The 20,847-nt window shown below is 42.5% G+C and overlaps 1 protein-coding gene across 1 annotated transcript in view; it reads right to left on the bottom strand.

The window, feature by feature from the left end:
* tecpr2 (tectonin beta-propeller repeat containing 2) overlaps nt 1-20,703 on the bottom strand; it is a gene marked incomplete at its 5' end in the record, with an annotated part of 43,138 nt that extends 22,435 nt beyond the window's left edge. Inside the window, 16 exon segments of the mRNA XM_032508620.1 lie at nt 500-673; nt 3,234-3,349; nt 3,482-3,549; nt 6,360-6,569; nt 9,823-10,054; nt 12,225-12,456; nt 12,786-12,960; nt 13,600-13,684; nt 13,686-13,812; nt 14,685-14,807; nt 14,872-14,884; nt 14,935-15,096; nt 16,444-16,597; nt 18,750-18,907; nt 19,206-19,337; nt 20,575-20,703. Coding sequence (XP_032364511.1) covers nt 500-673; nt 3,234-3,349; nt 3,482-3,549; nt 6,360-6,569; nt 9,823-10,054; nt 12,225-12,456; nt 12,786-12,960; nt 13,600-13,684; nt 13,686-13,812; nt 14,685-14,807; nt 14,872-14,884; nt 14,935-15,096; nt 16,444-16,597; nt 18,750-18,907; nt 19,206-19,337; nt 20,575-20,703 — 2,290 coding nt within the window.
* Between the last annotated feature and the right edge of the window lie 144 nt (nt 20,704-20,847).

Here is a 20,847-nt window from a genome sequence, read left to right as displayed (position 1 = left end):
CTACGTCCTGCTGCGTCCTGCTACCACTAACAAGGTTGCCCAAACTTTTGCAGACCACCATTTCCACTAACCCCAACCGGCCCGTCAGACGCCGCCTACCAAGAGCCTGGGTCTGGGTCTGGGTCTGGGCCTGGGTCTAGGCCTGGGTCTGGTCTGGGTCTGACCGAGGTTTCTGCCTAAAAGGAAGTTTTTCCTCTCCACTGTGGCCCTGTTGCTTGCTCTGGAGGAAACTACTAGAACTGTTGGGTCCTTGTAAATTCTGGAGTGTGGTCTAGACCTACTCTATCTGGAAAGGGTCTCCAGATAACTCTTGTTATGAATTGATACTATAAATAAATTGAATTGAATTAGTAGTAGGGTACCTGTCTGCAGGTAGAGGGTTAGGGATAGGGTTAGGGAGGTAGTAGTGGGGTAACTGTCTGCAGGTACAGGGTTAGGGGTAGGGTTAGGGGGGTAGTAGTGGGGTAACTGTCTGGTTTACGGGGAAGTAGTGGGGTACCTGTCTGCAGGTAGAGGTCTCCGTTGGTGCGGATGATCCAGGCCGAGTCGTCGCTCAGAGCCACGAACGCCGTCTGCTCCACAGCTTTGTACCAGTGACGTTTCCCCTTCCCAGAAACCTTAGCACACGCAAACGCCGTCATGCTCTTCTGCTCCACCTTCCACAGCAGATTACCTGGGGGAGGAGCTACAGTTAGCATACAGATAATGCTAACACCTTCCACAGCAGATTACCTGGGGGAGGAGCTACAGTTAGCATACAGATAATGCTAACACCTTCCACAGCAGATTACCTGGGGGAGGAGCTACAGTTAGCATACAGATAATGCTAACACCTTCCACAGCAGATTACCTGAGGGAGGAGTTACAGTTAGCATACAGATAATGCTATTTGTAAATTATAGAGCGGTCTAGAACTGCTCTATCTGTAAATTATAGAGCGGTCTAGACCTGTTCTATCTGTAAATTATAGAGTGGTCTAGACCTGTTCTATCTGTAAATTATAGAGCGGTCTAGACCTGGTCTATCTGTAAATTATAGAGCGGTCTAGACCTGCTCTATCTGTAAATTATAGAGCGGTCTAGACCTGTTCTATCTGTAAATTATGGAGTGGTCTAGACCTGTTCTATCTGTAAATTATAGAGCGGTCTAGACCTGGTCTATCTGTAAATTATAGAGCGGTCTAGACCTGCTCTATCTGTAAATTATAGAGCGGTCTAGACCTGCTCTATCTGTAAATTATAGAGCGGTCTAGACCTGCTCTATCTGTAAATTATAGAGAGGTCTAGACCTGCTCTATCTGTAAATTATAGTGTGGTCTAGACCTGCTCTATCTGTAAATTATAGAGGTCTAGACCTGGTCTATCTGTAAATTATAGAGTGGTCTAGACCTGCTCTATCTGTAAATTATAGAGTGGTCTAGACCTGCTCTATCTGTAAATTATAGAGTGGTCTAGACCTGCTCTATCTGTAAATTATAGAGCGGTCTAGACCTGCTCTATCTGTAAATTATAGAGCGGTCTAAAGTTGATAGTGTTGTTGTTTTTGTTACACGGGCGCCGCCATGTTGGAATTCCACAATCTACAACATCACTGGCATGCTAAGCTACTCCGCGGCTAGCTAGCACTAGCAGCGCAGCCATAGCAACAGCATACAAAGAGTCGGAGGCTAGCAGACATACGGCTGGGGAAATGGAAAAAAAGAAGTCTGGGAGGGGGGTCATACTGTATTGCCCCTGGCTGCAGTAAGGAGCTGTACAGGGCTGGGGGGGGGGGGGGGGGGGGGGGCTGCAGTAAGGACCTGTACAGGGCTAAGGCAGCTGGGGTTAGGACACATTTCCACAGGCTACCTTTGACAAGAAGAACCAGTCCTCAACTCATGGCTAGCAGCTAGCGGCCTTAAAACGGGCCAGCCCTCCGACAGCCCTGGATTCTCACCGTCACTGGTGAGGTTAAGACCCTCATCAGTCTCATCAGATTTTATCTTGATGATTTTCTTCTTATGTGAGAAACACTGATGGAAACCTGATCTGCTGAATAAATAAGGATTATTAAGTTTTACGTCATTTTATGGTTGCAACCCGCCACAAAAAGCAAAAGAAGAAGAAGTTGTAGTTAATGTCCCCCAGTATTTCCTCTCTGTCTCACACATGGGGGGGGGGAGACATGGATGTTGTCCCATAGTGATCATGTGATGTTGTCCCATAGGGATCATGTGATGTTGTCCCATGGTGATCATGTGATGTTGTCCCATAGTGATCATGTGATGTTGTCCCATAGTGATCATGTGATGTTGTCCCATAGTGGTCATGTGATGTTGTCCCATAGTGATCATGTGATGTTGTCCCATAGTGATCATGTGATGTTGTCCCATAGTGGTCATGTGATGTTGTCCCATAGTGATCATGTGATGTTGTCCCATAAGGATCATGTGATGTTGTCCCATAGGGATCATGTGATGTTGTCCCATATTGATCATGTGATGTTGTCCCATGTTGATCATGTGATGTTGTCCTATAGGGATCATGTGATGTTGTCCCATATTGATCATGTGATGTTGTCCCATAAGGATCATGTGATGTTGTCCCATAGGGATCATGTGATGTTGTCCCATATTGATCATGTGATGTTGTCCCATGTTGATCATGTGATGTTGTCCCATAGTGATCATGTGATGTTGTCCCATAGTGATCATGTGATGTTGTCCCATAGGGATCATGTGATGTTGTCCCATATTGATCATGTGATGTTGTCCCATGTTGATCATGTGATGTTGTCCCATAGTGATCATGTGATGTTGTCCCATAGTGATCATGTGATGTTGTCCCATAGGGATCATGTGATGTTGTCCCATAGTGATCATGTGATGTTGTCCCATGTTGATCATGTGATGTTGTCCCATAGTGATCATGTGATGTTGTCCCATAGTGATCATGTGATGTTGTCCCATAGGGATCATGTGGCAGGATGGTAGACGTCTGTTGTGTGATTCAGTGTAAATGAATGGAAACACCTTCAATGTCTCCAACCAATCAGATGTCCCAGTCTGACCCTAAAACAATGTGTGATGTCATCACCACAGGTTCTTATTGGCTGTGAAGCCGTTGGATGGAAACACCCTTTCACTAGATTTATTGAGTTTTTTATCCAACTTCAGATAATTCGATTGACACGTGGATGGAGACGTAGCTAGAGTGACGTTATTTCAGATGATGTGTGTGGCGCCAGCAGCTCACCTGAGGGGGACAGGGCCACCTGGTGGACATTGTCTTCAAAGCGCTGCCAGTTGAGTCCCGTCTCCGGCAGAGAGCTGCAGAACAGTCCTCCTTTAAAGTCCAGACACCACACATGTCTGAAACACACATACCTGGTGGCTCAACACCTGCCCGGCTGCTTGATCTGGTTAATCACCCCGCCCCCCCCACCCCCCCCCACACACACACACACACACACACACACACACACACATTCTTTAGGCACCCACCTGTCGGTCACCTGTAGGCTCAGGACTCCACATCCTGGTCCTGAGAATCGCATCCAGCTCTCTGACAACTACACAGGAAAAGAAACATTAACACCTGCTGACAGACTCAGGTGTGTGTGGGTGTATATAAGTACAGAGTACAGTATAGATATGTGTGTGTGTGTGAAAAAGTGAGTAAAATAAGTATTTAACACCCTGCTATTTTGCAAGTTCTCCCACTTAGGAATCATGGAGGGTCTGATGTCCTCGTAGGTGCATGTCCACTGTGAGAGACATGTCCACTGTGAGAGACATGTCCACTGGGAGAGACATGTCCACTGTGAAAGACATAATCTAAAAAAACATCCAGAAATCACAATGTATGATTTTTAACTATTTATTAGTATGATACAGCTGTAAATAAGTATTTAACACCTGTCTATCAGCTAGAATTCTGTCCCTCAACTAGTTCCTCCGTGTTATCTATCTTCAACTAGTTCCTCCGTGTTATCCATCTTCAACTAGTTCCTCCGTGTTATCCATCTTCAACTAGTTCCTCCGTGTTATCCATCTTCAACTAGTTCCTCCGTGTTATCCATCTTCAACTAGTTCCTCCGTGTTATCCATCTTCAACTAGTTCCTCCGTGTTATCCATCTTCAACTAGTTCCTCCGTGTTATCCATCTTCAACTAGTTCCTCCGTGTTATCCATCTTCAACTAGTTCCTCCGTGTTATCCATCTTCAACTAGTTCTCCGTGTTATCCATCTTCAACTAGTTCCTCCGTGTATCCATCTTCAACTAGTTCGACCGTGTTATCCATCTTCAACTAGTTCCTCCGTGTTATCCATCTTCAACTAGTTCCTCCGTGTTATCTATCTTCAACTAGTTCCTCCGTGTTATCTATCTTCAACTAGTTCCTCCGTGTTATCTATCTTCAACTAGTTCCTCCGTGTTATCTATCTTCAACTAGTTCCTCCGTGTTATCCATCTTCAACTAGTTCCTCCGTGTTATCTATCTTCAACTAGTTCGACCGTGTTATCCATCTTCAACTAGTTCCTCCGTGTTATCCATCTTCAACTAGTTCCTCCGTGTTATCCATCTTCAACTAGTTCCTCCGTGTTATCTATCTTCAACTAGTTCCTCCGTGTTATCTATCTTCAACTAGTTCGACCGTGTTATCCATCTTCAACTAGTTCGACCGTGTTATCTATCTTCAACTAGTTCGACCGTGTTATCTATCTTCAACTAGTTCCTCCGTGTTATCCATCTTCAACTAGTTCCTCCGTGTTATCCATCTTCAACTAGTTCCTCCGTGTTATCCATCTTCAACTAGTTCCTCCGTGTTATCCATCTTCAACTAGTTCGACCGTGTTATCTATCTTCAACTAGTTCGACCGTGTTATCTATCTTCAACTAGTTCCTCCGTGTTATCCATCTTCAACTAGTTCCTCCGTGTTATCTATCTTCAACTAGTTCCTCCGTGTTATCTATCTTCAACTAGTTTGACAAGTAAGTTGTGGCGATCTCGTGGTTGTGCTGGGTACCGCCATTTTGGGTGTGTTCAAGCTGCTACACGGAATCGGTCAGGGTTGTGTGTGTGTTCTGTTCCTCTCTGGTGAAGCGGTTTCACCCAGGATTGATGGCGAGCCCCCCCAGGAGTCTGGAAGAGTTTTGAGTCTGTTCATGCACACTGCATCCGCTGGTGCGCTAGGACAGCTTTTGCACACGTTCATTTCTGTACACCTGGACTGAAACATCCACTGGTTCTAGCAGCTCAGGTATCTTGAGACTGTACTGTACTGGGTTATACAGGGGTATATGACTGGGATTTCAATGAATGTTTGTATTTTTGTTTTTTTTCCCATATCAATGACTTGAACATTGAACTGTGAACCTGAAGTGCAGTGTGACACAGGTTAGAAACGTGCACTAAAAGAATTAGAACTAGAAAAAACAAGAACTTTTATTTGCTGAAATTGTAAATTTCGGTATTCAAGCTTGTCCATTAATTATTTGTTGCATGTGGATCCATTTACCATTTCTTTATATAAAAAGCCGGCATTGTTAAACTTCAAAGTGCTATTGTCTGAGTATCTCTGTGCTCCAGTAGTCAAACCTAAAATTCTTCTGGGCCATAGTCATAGCAACTGAGTATTTGTTACATTAGGATCATTGAGACCACCCAAGGTGAGATCCTGCATGGAGCCCCAGTCCGAGGGAGACTGACAGTCATGTTTAGCTTCTTCCATTTTCTAATGATGTCTCCAACAGTGGACCTGTCTTCACCAAGCTGCTTGGACATGTCCCCGTAGTCCTGTCCAGCCTTGTGGAGGGGGACAGTTTAGTCTCTAGTGTCTTTGGACAGGTCTCTGGTCTTGGCCATGTTAGTAGTTGGATTCTTACTGATTGGATGGGGGGGACAGGTGTCTTTATGCAGCTAACGTCCTCAAACAGGTGCATCTAAATTAGGATAATAAATGGAGGGGGGGGGGACATTTTGAAGACAGACTAACAGGTCTTTGAGGGACATTATGAAGACAGACTAACAGGTCTTTGAGGGACAGAATTCTAGCTGATAGACAGGTGTTCAAATACTTATTTACAGCTGTATCATACAAATAAATAGTTAATAAATCATACATTGTGATTTCTGGATGTTTTTTTAGATTATGTCTCTTACAGTGGACATGTCTCTCACAGTGGACATGCACCTACGAGGACATCAGACCCTCCATGATTTCTAAGTGGGAGAACTTGCAAAATAGCAGGGTGTTAAATACTTATTTTACTCACTGTATGTGTGCTTGTGTGTGTGTGTGTGTGTGTATATATATGTGTGTTGTGTGTATGTGTGTCTGTGTATATGTATGTATGTTGTGTGTATGTATCTGTCTCACCTGGTCAGGTGTATGTTTCCCCTGAACATCCTGGTCCGTGTGTGTGTCTGGCGTGTGATTGGACGGAGAGTGGAGGCGTTCCGGGGGCAGAGTGTGAGCGTAGATGTCTCCGTCCTCATCACTGGAGTCGCTCGGTTTCCTGTCCAGTCCGGACACAGTGGAGGGAGACATCTGGTCCGCCAGCCCAGCGGGGTGCAGCACCCCACCGCTCTGCGCACGCACACACACACACACACACACGCACGCACACATGATATATATATGCATGATATATGCATGGATGATATATGCATGCATGATATATGCATGATATATGGATGATATATGGATGATATATGCATGGATGATATATGCATGGATGATATATGCATGATATATGCATGATATATGGATGATATATGGATGATATATGCATGATATATGGATGATATATGGATGATATATGGATGATATATGCATGGATGATATATGCATGATATATGGATGAGATATATGCATGATATATGGATGATATATGGATGATATATGCATATATGGATGATATATGCATGGATGATATATGCATGATATATGCATGATATATTGATGATATATGCATGGATGATATATGCATGATATATGGATGATATATGCATGATATATGGATGATATATGCATGATATATGCATGATATATGGATGATATATGGATGATATGCATGATATATGCATGATATATGGATGATATATGCATGATATGGATGATATAAGCATGATATATGCATGATATATGCATGATATATGCATGATATATGGATGATATATGGATGATATATGCATGATATATGCATGATATGCATGATATATGGATGATATATGGATGATATATGGATGATATATGGATGATATATGCATGATATATGGATGATATATGCGATATATGCATGATATATGCATGGATGATATATGCATGATATATGCATGGATGATATATGGATGATATATGGATGATATATGCATGATATATGCATGATATATGCATGGATGATATATGCATGATATATGCATGATATATGCATGGATGATATATGCATGATATATGCATGATATATGGATGATATATGGATGATATATGCATGATATATGCATGGATGATATATGCATGATATATGCATGGATGATATATGGATGATATATGGATGATATATGTATGATATATGCATGATATATGGATGATATATGCATGATATATGCATGATATATGGATGATATATGGATGATATTAATGATATATGCATGATATATTGATGATATATGCATGATATATGCATGATATTGATGATATATGCATGATATATGCATGATATATTGATGATATATGCATGATATATGCATGATATATGCATGATATATTGATGATATATGCATGATATATGCATGATATATTGATGATATATGCATGATATATTGATGATATATGCATGATATATGCATGATATATGCATGGTATATTGATGATATATGGATGATATATGCATGATATATGGATGATATATGCATGGATGATATATGCATGATATATGCATGATATATGCATGATATATGGATGATATATGCATGATATATGGATGATATATGGATGATATATGGATGATATATGGATGATATATTGATGATATATGCATGATATAGCATGATATATGCATGATATATGCATGATATATGCATGATATATGCATGATATGCATGATATATGCATGATATATGCATGATATATTGATGATATATGCATGATATATGCATGATATATGCATGATATATGCATGATATATGCATGAATATTGATGATATATGCATGATATATGCATGATATATTGATGATATATGCATGAGATATGCATGATATATTGATGATTATGCATGATATATGCATGATATAGGATGATATATGGATGATATATGCATGATTAGGATGATTATGCATGATATATGCATGATATATGCATGATATATGCATGATATATGCATGATATATGGATGATATATGCATGATATATGATGATATATGCATGATATATGCATGATATATGATGATATGCATGATATATGCATGATATATGGATGATATATGGATGATATATGCATGATATATGGATGATATATGCATGATATATGCATGATATATGCATGATATATTGATGATATATGCTCATATATTGATGATATATGCATGATATATGCATGATATATTGATGATATATGCATGATATATGCATGATATGCATGATATATGCATGATATATGCATGATATATGCATGATATATGGATGATATATGCATGATATATTGATGATATATGCATGATAATGGATGATATATGCATGATATATGCATGATATATTGATGATATATGCATGATATATGCATGATATATTGATGATATATGCATGATATATGTATGATATATTGATGATATATGCATGATATATGCATGATATATTGATGATATATGCATGATATATGCATGATATATGCATGATATATGGATGATATATGCATGATATATTGATGATATATGCATGATATATGCATGATATATGCATGATATATTGATGATAATGCATGATATATGCATGGATATGGATGATATATGGATGTATATGCATGATATATGGATGATATATGCATGATATAGATGATATATGCATGATATATTGATGATATGCATCATATATTGATGATATATGCATGATATATGCATGATATATGATGATATATGCATGATATATGCATGATATATGCATGATATATTGATGATATATGCATGATATATGCATGATATATTGATGATATATGCATGATATATGCATGATATATGCATGATATATGCATGATATATGCATGATATATTAGATATATGCATGATATATGCATGTTATATTGATGATATATGCATGATATATGCATGATATATGCATGATATATGCATGATATATGCATGATATATGGATGATATATGCATGATATATTGATGATATATGCATGATATATGCATGATATATTGATGATATAGCATGATATATGCATGATATATGGATGATATATGGATGATATATGCATGATATAGGGATGATATATGCATGATATATGCATGATATATGCATGATATATTGATGATAATGCATCATATTGATGATATATGCATGATATATGCATGATATATTGATGATATATGCATGATATATGCATGATATATGCATGATATATTGATGATATATGCATGATATATGCATGATATATTGATGATATATGCATGATATATGCATGATATATGCATGATATATGGATGATATATGCATCATATATTGATGATATAGCATGATATATGCATGATATATGCATGATATATTGATGATATATGCATGATATATGCATGATGTATTTATGATATATTCATGATATATTCTTGTGTGCAGGATCGTCACCTCCTCCTCTGGTCCGATCAAAGGCCTCAGAAGCTCGTGCTCTGGTCCAATCAAAGGCCGCGGGACCTCCTGCTGCTCCACCATTGGCTCCTCTTTGTTGTGCAGGTAGGAGAAGCTGCACTCCAGCAGCAGATCCACATCTGGAGTTGGGGGGACGGCCTCCGCCTCCAGGCCTGGATCACGCTGGGTCTGCAGAACCTGGAGGGGCAGGGAGCCTGGAGGGGGGAGGGGGCTGGGACAGAAAGACAGACAGGTTAGACAGTCAGGTTAGATAGACAGACAGGTTAGATAGACAAGTTAGATAGACAGACAGGTTAGATAGACAGAGACAGGTTAGACAGACAGACAGACAGACAGACAGACAGGTTAGACAGACAGATAGACAGACAGGTTAGACAGACAGACAGACAGAGACAGGTTAGACAGACAGACAGACAGACAGACAGACAGGTTAGATAGATAGACAGAAAGACAGACAGGTAGACAGTCTGGTTAGATAGACAGACAGGTTATATAGACAGGTTAGATAGACAGAGACAGGTTAGACAGACAGACAGACAGAGACAGGTTAGACAGACAGACAGACAGAGACAGGTTAGACAGACAGGTTAGACAGACAGAGACAGGTTAGATAGACAGAGACAGGTTAGATAGACAGACAGGTTAGATAGACAGAGACAGGTTAGATAGACAGACAGACACGTTAGACAGACAGACAGACAGGTTAGATAGACAGACAGGTTGGATAGACAGGCAGGTTAGACAGACAGACAGGTGAGACAGACAGACGGACAAGTTAGACAGACAGGCTAGATAGACAGACAGACAGGTTAGATAGACAGGCTAGATAGACAGACAGACAGGTTAGACAGACAGACAGACAGACAGGTTAGATAGACAGACAGACAGGTTAGACAGACAGGTTAGATAGACAGACCGACAGGTTAGATAGACAGGTTAGATAGACAGGTTAGACAGACAGACAGACAGACAGAGACAGGTTAGACAGACAGACAGGTTAGATAGACAGACAGACAGGTTAGACAGACAGGTTAGATAGACAGGTTAGATAGACAGGTTAGATAGACAGGTTAGACAGACAGACAGACAGACAGAGACAGGTTAGACAGACAGACAGGTTAGATAGACAGACAGACAGGTTAGATAGACAGACAGGTTGGATAGACAGGCAGGTTAGACAGACAGACAGGTTAGACAGACAGACGGACAAGTTAGACAGACAGGTTAGATAGACAGAGAGACAGGTTAGACAGACAGGTTAGACAGACAGGTTAGATATACAGAGAGACAGGTTAGACAGACAGGTTAGATAGACAGGTTAGATAGACAGGTTAGACAGACAGGTTAGATAGACAGAGACAGGTTAGATAGACAGAGACAGGTTAGATAGACAGACAGGTTAGACAGACAGACAGACAGACAGACAGACAGGTTAGATAGACAGACAGACACGTTAGACAGACAGACAGACAGGTTAGACAGACAGACAGGTTAGACAGACAGACGGACAAGTTAGACAGACAGGCTAGATAGACAGACAGACAGGTTAGACAGACAGACAGACAGGTTAAATAGACAGACAGACAGGTTAGACAGACAGGTTAGATAGACAGAGAGACAGGTTAGATAGACAGGTTAGATAGACAGGTTAGATAGACAGGTTAGATAGACAGGTTAGACAGACAGACAGACAGGTTGGATAGACAGACAGACAGGTTAGATAGACAGGTTAGATAGACAGGTTAGATAGACAGACAGACAGGTTAGATAGACAGGTTAGATAGACAGACAGACAGGTTAGATAGACAGGTACATAGACAGGTTAGATAGACAGGGACAGACAGGGACAGACAGACAGACAGACAGGTTGGATAGACAGACAGACAGGTTAGATAGACAGGTTAGATAGACAGACAGACAGGTTAGATAGACAGGTTAGATAGACAGGTTAGATAGACAGACAGACAGGTTAGATAGACAGGTTAGATAGACAGGTTAGATAGACAGGTTAGATAGACAGACAGGTTAGATAGACAGACAGACAGGTTAGATAGACAGGTTAGATAGACAGGTTAGATAGACAGACAGACAGGTTAGATAGACAGAGAGACAGGTTAGATAGACAGGTTAAATAGACAGGTTAAATAGACAGACAGACAGGTTAGATAGAAAGAGAGACAGGTTAGATAGACAGACAGACAGAGAGAGAGTCAGACAGAGAGACAGATAGATGGAGAGACAGACAGACAGACAGACAGACAAGCAGACAGGTTAGATAGACATGTCCTAGTTGGTTGGTTCCAGGCTCAAATCTCTTCATCAGCATTTAATGAAATATCAGCAGAGAAATGGACCACGGAACCTGGTCTGATGCTACTGACCCAGAATGCTTGTCCCTCGCTGGGTCCTGACTCGGTTCTGCAGAGTTCTGGTGGTCTTGACTGATGAGGGACCCAGACACTGGGTCCTGGATCGGTTCTGCAGAGCTCTGAAGGTCCTGACTGACGAGGGACCCTCGGTCACTCAGAGGAGTTCCTCCGTCACTGCAGCTGCCGTCCTGGACTACAAACATGGAGTCAGAGCAGCTGCTCTCAGAGAGACGACTGCTGCTGTCTGAGGGAGAGACACAGACATTCAGTCCATCCGTCTGTCTGTCTCTCTCTCTAACATGTCTCTCTAAACCGTCTGCCTCTAAAACCTGTCTGTCTCTTGCTAACATGTCTCTCTCTAACCGGTCTGTCTTTGTCTCTCTCTCTCTCTCTTTGTCTCTCTCTCTCTCTCTCTCTCTGTCTCTCTCCAACCTGTCTCTTTCTAACCTGTCTGTCATTGTCTCTCTCTCTCTCTCTCTCATTGCAACAGTTTTCTCTCTCTCTAATCTGTCTGTCTTTGTCCCTGTCTGTCTCTCTCTAACTTGTCTGTCTCTCTCTAACCTGTCTGTGTACCTTGTCTCCTCCTCCTCTTCTTCACCCTGATGGCCTTCACCACCAGTTCCTGCATCTCCCCCCCAGGACTCAGGGGGGCGCTGTAGCGTCTCAGCTCGCAGGAAGTCGCGTTGCTATGGAGACTGTCCCAGGAAGAGACAGAACTGCTGCGGCTGCGAGACGGCTGCTCCATCAGCTGATCAAAGACACAGAGGACACAAGAGTTAATGAGGTCTGGATGGACTGGTCTCCTATCCCAGGGAGACACATGTTCAGTCTTGTGTCCAGAGGATAGTCAGGGAGGGGGGCAGCCCTCAGATGGTCAGGGAGGGGTGGGGGGCCCTCAGATGGTCAGGGGAGGGGTGGGGGGCCCTCAGATGGTCAGGGAGGGGGGGGGGGGGGGGCGGCCCTCAGATGGTCAGGGAGGGGGGGGGCGGGCCCTCAGATTTCCATAGATGCACTGGTGGGTGAGAATTGAGACTTTACATTCAATCCTAGTAGAAATGGGAAGCAAGTGAAGTGACTGACACATGTTCAGTCTCCTGTCCCAGAGGAGACACATGTTCAGTCTCCTGTCCCAGAGGAGACACATGTTCAGTCTCCTGTCCCAGAGGAGACACATGTTCAGTCTCTTGTCCCAGAGGAGACACATGTTCAGTCTTGTGTCCCAGAGGAGACACCTGTTCAGTCTCCTGTCCCAGGGGAGACACATACTCAGTCTCCTGTCCCAGAGGAGACACATGCTCAGTCTCGTGTCCCAGAGGAGACACATGCTCAGTCTGTCTCACATGTAAAATTTTTATGATTAATAAATAATAATAATTTGTCCCTTTACCTCCAGCTGCTCCTCGGCCTCCTCCACTCCATCCTCTGTCTCTTTGTCTCCGTCCTTGCTCCGCCTCTCCCCACTCCCCCTCCCTCCTCTCGCCCCCCCCCTCCACGATGATAGCCATGGTTCTGATTGGCTGGGCCGTTTCCACTGATCCGGTTGGTGGAAGGACAGTGGGTGTGGCCAGCGGCGAAAACAGACGGATAGAGACGTCCGACACTGAAGGACAGAGAAAGACAAACCGATAAAAGACAGCATAAACTGAATCTGATCATTTCCATCATTCCTCAATATTACTGTCCCAGTAGTTATTGATCCTGTTTGAACTGACCAATAAATTGAATATCCCCCCCCCCCCACAAACGTGCAGGGGTCAGCGATGGCCGCCTGCAGAGGCGTGATTGGGAGAAAAAATTGCACCTGGACCCAGAAGATCACCAGGACTAAAAGACCGTCAATGATCACCATCTGGTGGGGAGTCTGGTCATGGGTTGGCCAATGAGCCAATGTCTGGAAGAGGCCCCTGTCCGACAGATCTCCGGGGGACCTTTTCCTACTTTTCATACATACCTGTGGCGGTTTGGGGCATTGAACCCGAGTGGGCAATGTTCAATGTTGAGGACACAATGGAAATAGGTTCTGGACTTTATTGGGTTTTTATCCTTGATTTGATGTATTTTCATGTGCAAGGCATTCTTGATACAATTAAATAAATATATATATATAAATAAATTTCCATTGCTGAAGCTGGGGGGGGGGGGGGGGGGTGCTGTTGTCTCAGGGAACCCTCAAAACCCTGGTGGACACAGTTTGCAGGGTATTCGGTAAACCTCAAACACCTGGTGGACTCGAGTCCAGGTAACCATTGAACACCCTGGTGGACTCGGGTCTCTGGTAACCATTGAACACCCTGGTGGACTCGGGTCTCTGGAAACCTTGGCTCCCTCCCCTTTATTCAATAATACATACTTCTTGAATGAGAAGGTGTGTTCAAACTATATATATATATATATATATATATATATATATATATATATATATATATATATATACACACACACATATATGTATATGTATTTGGTAGTAAGGACTCACAGTGGGGGCCAGTCCCTCGGGGCTGGTGGACAGACGGATGACGTCTCGGTCTCCTTTCAGGATGAAGATCTCGTTGTCACAACATGACACTGACACAATGTCTCCACTGCTTTCCAACGCTCGATCAGCACCTGAAACGCATCACACACGCCACACAAACATATCAAACAACAGGACTCACACACCTTAAAAAGGACTCATACACCTGAACCAGGACCTGAACCCTAACCTGAGTATTAGTCATACCTGGTTGACAGAGTCCAGGACATAGACGCTGTACTCGTTCCAGCTGAGGATCCATCCGTCTCGGAGGAAACAGCTGATCAGACCCAGCTGTCTGTCGGTGGGTCGGTACGCTCCGGTTAGACCGGTTACACCGGCACGGGGGAACAGCTGGAACTCAGGAACCTGATCATACACATGCAGGTAGAAAACATGGTGATAGTGTCCCTGTGTGTTAGAGTCTTCAGAGAGATAACCCAGAGATAACCCAGAGATAACCACGAAAAACCCCGAGAGAACCCAGAGAGAACAGAGATAACCCCGAGAGAACCCAGAGAAAACCGAGAGAGAACCCAGAGAGAACCCCGAGAGAGAAATGGGAGAACTCAGGGAGAACCCAGAGAAAATCCAGAGAAAATCCAGAGAGAACCGAGAAAAACCCAGAGAGAACCCAGAGAGAACAGAGATAACCCAGAGAAAACCCAGAGAGAACCCCAAAAACCCAGAGAGAACCCAGAGAACTCAGGGAGAACTCAGAGAGAACCCAGAGAGAAGTGTGATAGTGTACCTGTGTGATAGTGTACCTGTGTGATGGTGTACCTGAGTGATAGTGTACCTGAGTGATAGTGTACCTGTGTGATAGTGTACCTGTGTGATAGGGTACCTGTGTGATAGGGTACCTGTGTTATAGGGTACCTGTGTTATAGGGTACCTGAGTGTACCTGTGTGTTAATGAACCTGTTTGTTAGTGTACCTGTGTTATAGGGTACCTGTGTTAAAGGGTACCTGTGTGATAGTGTACCTGTGTGTTAGTGTACCTGTGTGTACCTTTGTGTACCTGTGTGTTAGTGTACCTGTGTGTTAGTGTCTCTGTGTGTTAGTGTACTTATGTGTTAGTGTACCTGTGTGTTAGTGTACTTATGTGTTAGTGTACCTGTGTGTTAGTGTACCTGTGTGTACCTGTGTGTTAGTGTACCTGTGTGTTAGTGTACCTGTGTGTACCTTTGTGTACCTGTGTGTTAGTGTACCTGTGTGTTAGTGTCTCTGTGTGTTAGTGTACTTATGTGTTAGTGTACCTGTGTGTTAGTGTACTTATGTGTTAGTGTACCTGTGTGTTAGTGTACCTGTGTGTACCTGTGTGTTAGTGTACCTGTGTTAGTGTACCTGGGTGACCTGTGTGTTAGTGTACCTGTGTGTTAGTGTACCTGTGTGTACCTGTGTGTTAGTGTACCTGTGTGTTAGTGTACCTGTGTGTTAGTGTACCTGTGTGTACCTGTGTGTTAGTGTACTGTGTGTAACTGTACCTGTGGTTACTGTACCTGTGTGTACCTGTGTGTTAGTGTACCTGTGTGTACCTGTGTGTTAGTGTACCTGTGTGTACCTGTGTGTTACTGTACCTGTGTGTACCTGTGTGTTAGTGTACCTGTGTGTTAGTGTACCTGTGTGTACCTGAGTGTTAGTGTACCTGTGTGTACCTGTGTGTTAGTGTACCTGAGTGTTAGTGTACCTGTGTGTACCTGTGTGTTAGTGTACCTGTGTGTTGAAGAGCGGTTTAAGGAGCCGGGTCTCCTCCACCTGTCCTCTGACGTCAGACCTCCAGAGTCTGAGTCCAGGTCGAGCAACAAACACCTGCAGGTCGCTCTGTTTACACAGAGCCGGCAGGAAGCAGGCGCCGAACCGCCCGCTGCTAGGCAACACACACACACACACACACACATAGTTAAATCTAGAAACTGTACATTATGGGCTGTGTATATTATGGGCTGTGTGTATATTATGGGCTGTGTATATTATGGGCTGTGTATATTATGGGCTGTGTATATTATGGGCTGTGATATTAGGGGCTGTGTATATATGGGCTGTGTATATTATGGGCTGTTATATTATGGGCTGTATATATTATGGGCTGTGTATATTATGGGCTGTTATATTAGGGCTGTATATATTAGGGCTGTGTATATTATGGGCTGTGTTATATTATGGGCTGTATATATTATGGGCTGTGTATATTATGGGCTGTGTATATTATGGGCTGTATATATTATGGGCTGTGTATATTATGGGCTGTGTATATATTATGGGCTGTATATATTATGGGCTGTGTATATTATGGGCTGTATATATTATGGGCTGTATATATTATGGCTGTGTATATTATGGGCTGTGTATATTATGGGCTGTGTATTATTATGGGCTGTGTATATTATGGGCTGTATATATGGGCTGTATATATTATGGGCTGTATATATTATGGGCTGTATTATTATGGGCTGTATATATTATGGGCTGTATATATATGGCTGGATATATGGTGGTATATTTATGGCTGTATATATTATGGGCTGTGTATATTATGGGCTGTATATATTATGGGCTGTATATATTAGGCTGTGTATATTATGGGCTGTATATATTATGGGCTGTGTATATATTATGGGCTGTATATTATGGGCTGTGTATATTATGGGCTGTGTATATATTATGGGCTGTATATATTATGGGCTTGTATATTATGGGCTGTATATATTATGGGCTGTGTATATATTATGGGCTGTGTATATTATGGGCTGTGTATATTATGGGCTGTGTATATATTATGGGCTGTGTATATTATGGGCTGTGTATATTATGGGCTGTTATAATTATGGGCTGTATATTATGGGTGTATATATTATGGGCTGTATATATTATGGGCTGTGTATATTTTGGGGTGTATATATTATGGGCTGTATATATTATGGGCTGTGTATATATGGCTGTATATATTATGGGCTGTATATATTATGGGCTGTGTATATTATGGGCTGTATTATGGGGCTGTGTATATTATGGGCTGTATATATTAGGGTGTATATTATGGGCTGTGTATATATTATGGGCTGTGTATATTATGGGGTGGTATATTATGGGCTGTGTATATATTATGGGCTGTATATTATGGGCTGTTATATTATGGGCTGTGTATATTATGGGCTGTATATATTATGGCTGTGTATATATTATGGGCTGTGTATATTATGGGCTGTGTATATTATGGGCTGTGTATATTTATGGGCTGTATATATTATGGGCTGTAATATTATGGGCTGTATATATTATGGGCTGTGTATATATTATGGGCTGTATATTATGGGCTGTATAATTTGGGCTGTGTATATTATGGGCTGTATATTATGGGCTGTGTATATTATGGGCTGTGTATATTATGGGCTGTGTATATATTATGGGCGTGTATATTATGGGCTGTGTATATTATGGGCTGTGTATATATTATGGGCTGTGTATATTGGCTGTGTATATATTATGGGCTGTATTAATATGGGCTGTATATATATATGGGCTGTGTATATTATGGGCTGTATATATTATGGGCTGTGTATATTATGGGCTGTATATTATGGGCTGTATATATTATGGGCTGTGTATATATTATGGGCTGTATATATTATGGGCTGTATATATTATGGGCTGTATATATTATGGGCTGTGTATATATGGGCTGTGTATATTATGGGCTGTGTATATTATGGGCTGTGTATATTATGGGCTGTGTATATTATGGGCTGTATATTTATGGGCTGTGTATATTATGGGCTGTGTATATATTATGGCTGTATATTATGGGCTGTATATATTATGGGCTGTGTATATTATGGGCTGTGTATATTATGGGCTGTGTATATATTATGGGCTGTGTATATTATGGGCTGTGTATATTATGGGCTGTGTATATTATGGGCTGTATATATTATGGGCTGTGTATATTATGGGCTGTATATTATGGGCTGTATATTTTGGGCTGTGTATATTATGGGCTGTGTATAATGGAAAGTATTTACCTCTTGCGTGGCTTGGTGCCCAGCTGCAGGACTTCCTGGGTCTGGGTGCAGTAGAGCAGAGATCGGTGCAGGGTGGAGATCAGTAAAACCTGGTGACGGTACTCCATCTGGACCACAGCAGACAATTCCTCCAGTAGCAGCACAGGCTTACACACTCCCTACACACACACACACACACACACACACAACACACACACACACACACACACACACACAGTTATCTGCAGATGAAGGAGTGTTGGGGAGTTGATCTGGTTCTACTTGGTCCAGGTCCAGACTAGTATCAGTTATCTGGGGGTTCTGGTTCTACCTGGTCCAGGTCCAGACTAGTATCAGTTATCTGCAGATCTGGTTCTACCTGGTCCAGGTCCAGACTAGTATCAGTTATCCGGGGATTCTGGTCCTACCTGGTCCAGGTCCAGACTAGTATTAGTTATCCGGGGATCCTGGTCCTACCTGGTCCAGGTCGAGGGAGGAGAACACCACTCGTCCTTTATCGTCTCCAGAGAAGAGCTTTGTCCCGTTGGCGCTCCACGCCAACGCCGTCACGGAGCCTTTATGGAGGCCCACCACGTCCAGACGCCTCAACTACACAGAGAGAGACAGGTAGAGAGACAGACAGGTTAACCCTAACCCTTTATGGAGGCCCACCACGTCCAGACGCCTCAACTACACAGAGAGAGACAGGTAGAGAGACAGACAGGTTAACCCTAACCCTTTATGGAGGCCCACCACGTCCAGACGCCTCAACTACACAGAGAGAGACAGGTAGAGAGACAGACAGGTTAACCCTATCCCTTTATGGAGGCCCACCACGTCCAGACGCCTCAACTACACAGAGAGACAGACAGGTAGACCTAGTGGTGTCCCAATATCTATTTCGACCGAGGGGTAGGGGTAAGACCGAGGGCTGTATAGCCTTCAAAACCAAGTGAGGATGTAAACGAGGGCTATTGTACAGCAGCAACAATGGCTGCCCATCGACCAGAGACCCAGAAATGGAAGTATGTTGAGCTTAAATAATTGATATAAAAGTTACGACAGTCTTGTTTTGTGGTCTACGCAGTCCTGTACATATATACTGCAACCATGTTCCTAACTGAAACTTTTTTTAAATTGCTAGCTTGCGCTAATGCAAATCGCTAACGTTAACGTTGATTTGCACAACAGTCCCACATTTCTCTGCCTTGAATGGACTGTACACATCGCATAGACTGTGTATATATATATTTTAATATTAACGGTCTATGATACACCGCTACCTGCTTTACATATACCGCCCTGTCTCACACAGGGTCCAGGAGGACACAGCAGCTGGTCCAGTTTGGGGCTGAAAACGAGCAGAAGTGTCTTAAATCCTGTGTTCATGTTGTACCCATTCATTAATGCATTGGTTCTGTATTATTGTAATCATTTGGAATTAATTCCTGTTCATTGTTCATGCACTTGTATATTGTTGTTGGTTGTGATTCGGGACACTGATGATATGTGGGGGGGGGGTATGTTTTTGCCTGTTATGTTTAATTTATCACCAATAAAGACAGATATTTGTTAACAAAATGTTTTCTGAACATCAATGACATTCACAACGGTGATAACTGAAATGCAAATGACACTGTCCAAACCCACGCAGTCAACAGACAGAGACGCCATCTTGGAGGTTTGTGATCAATACTGCATGGTGATGTCACCAAGTGGTGTCCCATTTCATAGGGGGATGTTTTCACCCCTACCCCTTACCCCTTGGTTTCAAGGGCCAAGGGCTAGGGCCTAGGGGTAAGGGGTAGGGGTAAGATGGAGAAATGGGATTCAGCTTTCTTCTCACCTGCTTGTTTCGACCAGGAAGTGGAGAAACCAGCTGGAAGACTGCAACTCGACCTGAGGCTGTTCCCACGGCAACAAGATCATCAAAACAGCTGAGCAGCTTCACAGCAGTGATCGCATCACTCTTCCCCTGTTATATATATATATATATATATAAACACAAATATATATACACACACACACACACACCCACACACACACACACACACACACACTCACACCAGACAGAGAACAGACAGACATACACACTATATTTATATATTTCTTTATAAAA

This window comes from Etheostoma spectabile, unplaced genomic scaffold (genome assembly GCF_008692095.1).
Source record: "Etheostoma spectabile isolate EspeVRDwgs_2016 unplaced genomic scaffold, UIUC_Espe_1.0 scaffold00008520, whole genome shotgun sequence".
Classification (NCBI taxonomy): Eukaryota; Metazoa; Chordata; class Actinopteri; order Perciformes; family Percidae; genus Etheostoma; species Etheostoma spectabile.
Note: the sequence above shows the minus strand (reverse complement) of the source record. Positions and strands in the feature narration are given on the sequence as shown.